Here is an 8,196-nt window from a genome sequence, read left to right on the forward strand (position 1 = left end):
AGGTATGTGCAGCATGTCAATTTAGAAAGCAGTCAAGAAATGCATTCCTCATGAGAGAAATGTATGTAAGAAGCTACTTGAAGTGGTTCATTCATATGTGTGGGGTCCTAGTATGTTAAAAACATGGATCAAGCTCTCCTAGCTATGGCTATGGTGGCTTAAAATGAGAGAGATTCATGGTGAGAGTTAATAAGTACTAATGTGTGTGTGTGTGTGTGTGTGTAAATAGAGTAGACACAATGATAACTCAAAGTGCGAATTTTCTATTAGCTTATGCCTCTTACCACTTTTTGACCATTCACTTTTGCTTTTCTTTTGAAGCTCATCTCTTTCTCTAGGCTTATGCAAATTCCCGAACACTCACTCCCTACCATTCTAGTGTTCAAGGCACCACAAATCTCAACACCCCCCCTTGATGCCTTATTGAACTTAGGCTACTACAAGTGGTTGGATGTGAGTTACAACTTTTCATCACCCCCCCTTAATGCTACAATGGCTATTAGGTGGTTAGGTAGATTTGCATTGGCTCTCACTTCCCCTAGGTGCTTTTTTCTACTGCTAGGTGGTTAAGTATTTGGTTCATGGAAGAAATAACCAAGATACAAGGGTGTCCACTCATATGGTGACCTCGTTTTACAAAATATGGCTTGGATAATGAGTTGATTTACCTTTGACTTAGTGACGTGAGCTGTTGCCGATCTCCTTCCTTTGGCTTGGTGGAGATCCCTTGTTGCATACTTCATGCATTTTGTCGATGCCTAGCTTTTTGTAGCATCTTCCTTCTTCTTGGCTGCTTGCTCGCTCCTCGCTAGCTCTTCATCTTGGCTCCTTGGCGTGAATCTTGGCTTATTTGCAGCTTCGTTGATGTAGACTTGATGCGTAGTATCACATAAACAAGATGCTTGTGCTTGTGGTGTGAATGACATGATGTTTTTCTTGGTCATCTTATGCTCATTTTCTTGTGGCATACTTATGAGTGCTATAATTGTTGTGTGTATATTCTTGTGTGCTTGACAATGATGCCATTTGCAAGGGTCTTACTTCTTGGCTATTTTGGGTCACAAGAGCAGTGTCTACTTGCGAACAAGTTTGGCATGCAAATGATTTTTAAACCGAGCAGTCTTATCGGAGTGTCGATATGACACGAGCAGTGTCTATCCCTGAACAAAAATCGCCTTTGTAATGCTTGATTTTACATACATGTATGACATGATGGCATGTATGACATGCCTGGAAGACAGTTTGCAACAGTACTTTGCGTGCTACAGCTTCTTTGTGAAACTTCTCCACTCTTGCACTTTCTCTCTTGCAATTTCCCACACAAAGCTTGGAGCAGTGGTTTGATGAATAGGAAGATTAATAGACTAATGAAAATAACACAAAAAAGGAAAATTAATTGTATACTTAGCAATATAATGCTAGAGTAAAAAGTGGCATTCTCATGCAATATTATAGACAGGGATGCTAATCCCTAAATGGAGACAGTGGATGAGAGTGATTACGCTAATGCAAGCTCAATAAAAAATGCATGATGTGATGTGACATCTATGGAGAGCAATACTGATACCATGTTAAAAACATGGATCGAGCTCTCCTAGCTATGGATATGGAGGTGAGAGTCTATGGTGGCTCAAAACGAGAGAGATTCATGGTGAGGGTGACCTCAATGACCGTTGATGCATTTACTCAATGACACTTTTGGTGACCGACACGATGGATCTTCACCAATGATTCTCTATAGCTAAACTAAACACCTAGTCCACCCCACTAAGTTATTGCCTACTAATCATGCCTACTCATCTCACAATACAAATAGTTCATGACCTCCACCATTAACACAAGGGAGAATATCCGCTAGTTTACAGATCTAGTTTCTATGCTTATTGTGGAGGAGAAGAACATGGGTTTCAATACACATTATTCTTCTTAGAGTAAGAACAATTCAAAACATCACTTTTACCCTAATTCTATTAGAGACAGAGGTCATGGTAGAACCAAGGTGGTGGCCGGTTTGGGCAGAATCAAGGAAAAAATCAATCTTATGATTTGCAGGAATGGCTAGAACATTCAGGTGGAAGAGGCTAGTCTCAAGGTAGGGGGAGCCAAAGAGGACGTGGCAGAGATTCCACGAAGAAGTCGGGATATATCAGTAACGTAGAATGTTATAATTGTGGTTAAAGGAGACATATCTCGATTCTCTAAGGAATGTCCAAATTAGAAGGCTGATAGAAGGAATCATGGAAAAAGACAACATAATTATTTGTGTTCTAGCATAGGACAAGTTTGAGCATTTTTTTAATGCATCATATGATGAATATAGTGACCGCAAATGTATCCACTAAGTATGATGTATGTATCGTATGTGGATTCGGCGACAAAGACACCTTGACGCCCACCATGTTAATCAAGTCTCGTTCTTTGAGAAGCAGTGCTCTAAATACATCTAGCTCTAGTACTTGCAAAGGCTAACACTCTCAAAGACACCTTAGCACAACTACATAAAACACGGATCATATATTGAACAATTGTTGAACCTGCTGCCACGTTGCCAACTGATATAAATGTGGTGCAAATTGTCATCTAGGCTTACAACGAATGTCAAGTCATGTTGAACTTTACATCTCAACAACGATGCCCTTACCAATTGATTGTTGCAAGAGTATTTCATAGGAAGCCATGTGAAGACAATCAAATCCAAAGAAGAGGAGGTGTACACAGCTCGAACTCTGCATGCATGTTGTGTCGCCATGTGTGCATCCACCATGAGCACCTCGAATAGCAATACCGGCCTCTCGAGGGTTCACTACTATTCCTCATTCTCCTAGAGCCTAGCTACAATAATGATGATAGTAGTGTTGCCATAGAATTATCATTATCGTGTATTACTAGTATGAGCTCCCTATTATCTGCAGTTACTAGCTATGTAATACTAGCATGTACATACATCATCCATACATAAGATAAATGACACATGAGCAGCATCCCTATACTTGAGATTAGATGGACACCATATCTAAGCAATGATGTAAGGAGATGCATTGTACAAAGGCTATAAAAGCCAATGACTTGGTGGAGTATACTCCCATCTCGGAACACCACCCCTCATGATGCTGAAGAAGATCTGGCGAGCACTCCAAGTATGTAAAAAGTGCTCATGATGAAGCTCTCCTGCTTTAGAAGATAGAATTAGGAGGTAGCTGTCCCATTCTTCTCGAAGAGTATGAATAATTTATCCCCAAATCTCAGCAATGACATGCTGGTAGGAAGAGGACTGCATGCTCTCCTAACGCAACCTGCATCGGATTCCTTTAGCTGCATTACAAGAGGTCCCACTAGAGGGGGGGCACATAGATCTTTGACATAGTGGCCAGCATTGCATATGGTTACCTGCATCCTCCAGAGCACAGGATCCTCTCTGGACGTGAATAGATGAATCCACAAGGCTAAAACATGCACGAATTTGGATGTTCGCAACTCAATAGTCATATTTCACAAGGAGGGGTGCACTTTCATATTTAGCATTATAAACACTAGCTTATGATTGGGTATGTGGGTTCCAAGTGTGGATTATTCAATGTAAGAGGTTTTTAGAACTAGCGAGATTGATACATACAAAACAAACAGTAGTTTGTATAATGTTAAAGACCAGGAAACTCAAGCCTAGATTACGTTTCTGATGAAAAATTTCCAAATTTGCTTGGAGAATTAAACAATTCATACATTTACAACCATGACTTGCTGAACAGAAATTACATTCTTGAGAGAAATATCCTTTTTTTTCCACGAGAGGGGCCTATGAAGGGTAGGTGTTGTGGTCCAAATGACTACCTTCGATGATTTAATGTCTTCGTCCTCCGCAATGATTACAAGCTCCTCACAAACATGTACAAGGTGGACCCTACCTCTTAGTACTGGTTGGATTAGTCCTAGGTATGGTGACCAGACCTTAAATTTGATGCCTAATGTAAGGCTTCATGGAAAAAAAAATGAAGCTTTGGAGTCCACAAATGGGCTTCAAATTGCAACCTTATACAAAATTTTGGGATTCATAATCTCTCTCTCTCTCTCTCTCTCTCAGTAGTCTAGACCCATATAAAAAAATCTGTACTCTATCTACACTATAATATATAACTTCTAATATAGTACTAAGTTACCTTTATATAAAAATTTTATAAGATATCTAAACTATAACACTATAATATATATACTATAATACTATATATACTATAATACTATAATACTATATATATATATATATATATATATATATGTGTGTGTATGTAAAGATATATATTTGCACTGTATTATATATATATACTATATAGTATATATATTATAATTTATATACTATATTTTTTTGAAGCCTTGGTGATTTAGGAGGGCTTCAATTTGAAGCCTTGCATGAAAAATTGGGCTTCATGGTTGAAGCCTTTAGAATATTGCAGGGCTTCACAGCCATTGAAGCCCAAAACGGGCTTCAAATTTAAGCACTGATGGTGACCATGTTTTGGTGGCAATTTCATATTGCATGATGTGGCCAAAGCAGCTTAAGGCATACAGTTTGTCCTTAACCACAGCCAAATTATGTGGAGAAAAGGTATTACCAGTGTCATTTATTGGCCAAAGCTCCGGGATGATCAGTGACCACTCTCCAGCTGTTGGATCCCACATCTCTCCTCCTGAGCATATAGAATTTACATGTTCATCCACTCCACCGATCACACAGAATTGTCCTTGTAGTATCAACCCCTTGGCGCGTATACGGCACTTGTGCATGTCCGGCAGAGATTTCCAAGTCATTGTCTTAGTATCCAGCCTTTGCACACTCTTAGAAGCATCTCCACAACATATGCCACCAGCCACATAAACAAAGTCATCCATCGTCGCACTCGCGTAATAAGCAACATCTTGGATTGGCCTTGGTAGTAGAGATGTGATGATGTTCACCTGCATACCTTCTATATCCAAACAAAGGGCCGAAGTGTCGATGCCGGATATTAAAGCCGTCAGGATGTGCTGCAATCTACCCATTACTGGCATGGGGTGAAAATCTATTGACATGGTACTGACCGGAGAAGAAACTTCATGCGCGCAACCAAGAAGCGGGTCTACGACGATGATGTGGGAAGTTGAAAAACCTTCAGAGGAGCGCTTGAAAGCATTGAGAAGAAGCCAAGGGTGGGAGATGCGGAGGCGGGTGCGGAGGGCGGTCATGGCAGAGAGCTGCATGGCGTCCCTCCACGCGCGGCACACACTTCGCAGCCGCCAGTAAAGAGCACACGGCAACCTTGCCAGGATGCTCTGGGCCACATCGTCAGGCAGGCAAGGGATGAGCTGCGTCGTCGTCATAGTCTTTCTGTGCTAGAAGAAATAAAAGCGTCTTATTGTTGGCACTGCCCTAATCAGTGGCATTAAAAAAAGCTTTAGTTCATGTGGTAGTTTCTTAATTTTAAATTCCATTTTAGTGTTATTTAAAAAAAAGAAAAGTTTCTCGGAGCTAAGTTTCAATTAACTAAAGCTTCTTTTTGCCATGTCTCTAGTCTGTCTTGCTTTCTCCAATATGCATGGGTTTTTCTCCTCTCTACTATTTCCCCCTCTCTCTCAGCTCACCAGGTACCTTCTCTCTGTGTAAAGACACATTGCGCTTTGCAAAGCAAATTTTTCAACACGAATTTCACGCTTAAGGATGGGCACCTCAATAAATGCTACTCTGTTCCTGGAGCAAATCTGTACGTACTCGTATTTGCAAACTGCCTACCAGGAGTGAGCGTCCCCCCCCTAAGAGCGAGGGATTTTGGATTGAGAAACAGAGATTTGAAGAAGCAGTTCATGCAGCTTGCAATGGAAGACCAAGTGGTGTCGTGCGCCTCTCCAAGAGCTAGCTCTTGTTCTGTGCAGAAAAATGTATGATAAAGCTGAAGTGGGTGCATACGCTATTCACGCAATGCCGGTTGAAAGCAGCCCTGCAAGAAGGGGTATCACACCCCCATGTGGACCTTCAACATTTGATCTCTTTAGCTCAGACGCAAGTGAGGTACGCACACCTGCTCAGGTCTCCTCCACTATAGAGAGTCAGACATTTGTGTCTGGTGGCGATGAAAGCCCCAAGGGGAGCCGCCGACCCTCTGCATGCATCAGGTACCTCTCATCTTGCATCCTGTGCAGAGTTTAGGAAGATCTTGCTTTGTTCAAGAAATGCAAGATATGTTGAAAGTTGCGTATGATAGTATGAACGGGCACAAGATGGTGCATAGGCTTTGCTACAACGTTCAATGTTTTGCTTCATTGTACATAGCTTCAATATCCATAGTTGAATTGCTTAGAGAATGTGGCATGTTGGGTAACTGAGCGTGTTCTTCCTTTGTGCGCTAGATGTGCGTAAGAGTGAACGGAGATCTCTGCACGCTTAGAAACTAGGGGTGCATTGTACGCATACTCCGTTGCGATCTGAATACAAAGAACGCTAAAGAATATGCTGGGGAGTGCATACAGAGATCCACAAGTGCTGGGAAACAAGAACAAACACTCTGTAGCCAACCAAATGAGGAGGATTTTGGAGCTGTGTGTAGTCATTACTGTTTCACTTGTGGTATTTAGCAGATGTGCCAAATTTGAGGTTTCTGTGTATCACATACTCACCAAATCATTCACGCTGTCACATTCTTGAGGGTTTCTTATGGATTTAAACTTCAACATGGCTGATTCAGACCTACTATGCAAGGAGAGGTGGCAAAGCCCTTGTCATTGTGCCCCACTGATACAGCTACAAGTCGGGAACGAAAATGGTCATGCCAAACGATTTCTTGTTACTAGCACAATAAGTTTTCGGCATTTTCCCCTACGAGAAAGAGGCTTCCTTTCCCTTACGCTTCCCTACAGTGTTCAACATCATTAGCTTCTGCAGACGAGGGGCTGTCGGCCCCTGCTTCCCTACTTTATTCAACATCATGAGCTTCTGCAGACGAGGCTCAGCATACCTAGCTAGGTGCGGTTGGGGGCAGGGACTGCCAGCCCTCCTCCCGGCCCCCCTGCCCGTCACCGCACCTACCTAGGTATGCTATGCCTCACCTTGCAGAACCTCATGATGTTGTCGTAGTTTGCAAAGTGGGAATTACCGTGGGCTTGCTTTGTTCACCCTTGTTGCTTTGAGGGCATGCTTGTTATGTGCAAAGCATTGACCATTTTTGCAAGTTGTAATTGCAGCCTGCAGGGGGCATGAGCACAATTGCATTTGGCGACCATTTGACTCCAAAAGAATCTGAGGCTTTGCTGATAAGGTAAGGTATTACCAATCTGTATTTACTTGCTTACGGCGCATCCGAAGACCTAAGGTAATTTCTGGCCCATTCATCAGGCGGGCACCAAGAGACAGGAAATGTCAGGAAATGCCATTTTCGAAAGTGAACAAGCTAGTGATGGACTGGATTCACCAAATGGTATTCGTACTTTCTCAATTTGAAATGTGCTTCTTGTGTCTCTATTGCAGTCTTTGTACCAACTGATGTTTTATCAACTGAAAATTTTGGGTGTCGTAGCTTGTATCACATGTGTATTGAAGGAGAGGCTTGGACAAGTGTACTGTTGAAGCTTGTTTTGTCTTAGCAGCCTGCAGGTGGTGTTAGCCCGATATCGCATCTCCAGAAGTTTGATAGAAACTCAGTACGAAGGCTTGTGTGTGTGTGTGTGTGTGTGTGTGTGTGTGTGTGTGTGTGTCAGAGCGTTATATAGCCTTGTGGATGACTACCATGAGTATATAACATGTGCATTCCTAAAAGGTGAATTTGGGCATGATTTTGGATTCATCTAGGTATATATCTTTTGGGGAGGATGGGAGCTTGTCTCCAAAGAAGCCCAACTCATTGCCGGAGAGGTAGCCAAGCAGCGTAGCAGGAGCCAAGAAACAATTGCTGATATTCATGTGGGTAGGAAATTCTCTACAGCTAAGGCAAAGGAGCTGGTTGGTAGTGATATCTTTGGCCCTCCTTCAGAAACACACCCCCCACTCTGTTAATCAAAGTGTTGAGGTGCACGAAGAGGTGAAAGGCCCAGTAGAGCCCGCACCTCGTAATCTGTGCACATGTGTCAAAGTCTGTCATGTAAGCTATTCATGTGTTAAAAATCAGATGATTGTCTGCAATTTATGAGAAGATGATGTAGAGAATGTGCAGCCAGCAGGAGGACGAAGCCAGATAACAT

General features: G+C 42.2%; 1 protein-coding gene and 1 pseudogene across 1 annotated transcript; one reads left to right on the forward strand and one right to left on the reverse strand.

The window, feature by feature from the left end:
* Positions 1-4,449: 4,449 nt before the first annotated feature.
* Positions 4,450-5,349, reverse strand: LOC147628517 (F-box/kelch-repeat protein At1g22040-like). The gene has a single exon (XM_086813061.1). The coding sequence runs from the start codon at positions 5,347-5,349 to the stop codon at positions 4,450-4,452; it is 900 nt and encodes a 299-aa protein (XP_086669187.1).
* Positions 5,350-5,944: 595 nt separating this feature from the next.
* LOC147628518 (uncharacterized) lies at positions 5,945-7,459 on the forward strand (annotated as a pseudogene).
* The last annotated feature ends 737 nt before the right edge of the window (positions 7,460-8,196 follow it).

This window comes from Cibotium barometz, chromosome 19, assembly GCF_041138505.1.
Source record: "Cibotium barometz isolate CiBa-2024 chromosome 19, ASM4113850v1, whole genome shotgun sequence".
Taxonomy (NCBI): domain Eukaryota; kingdom Viridiplantae; phylum Streptophyta; class Polypodiopsida; order Cyatheales; family Cibotiaceae; genus Cibotium; species Cibotium barometz.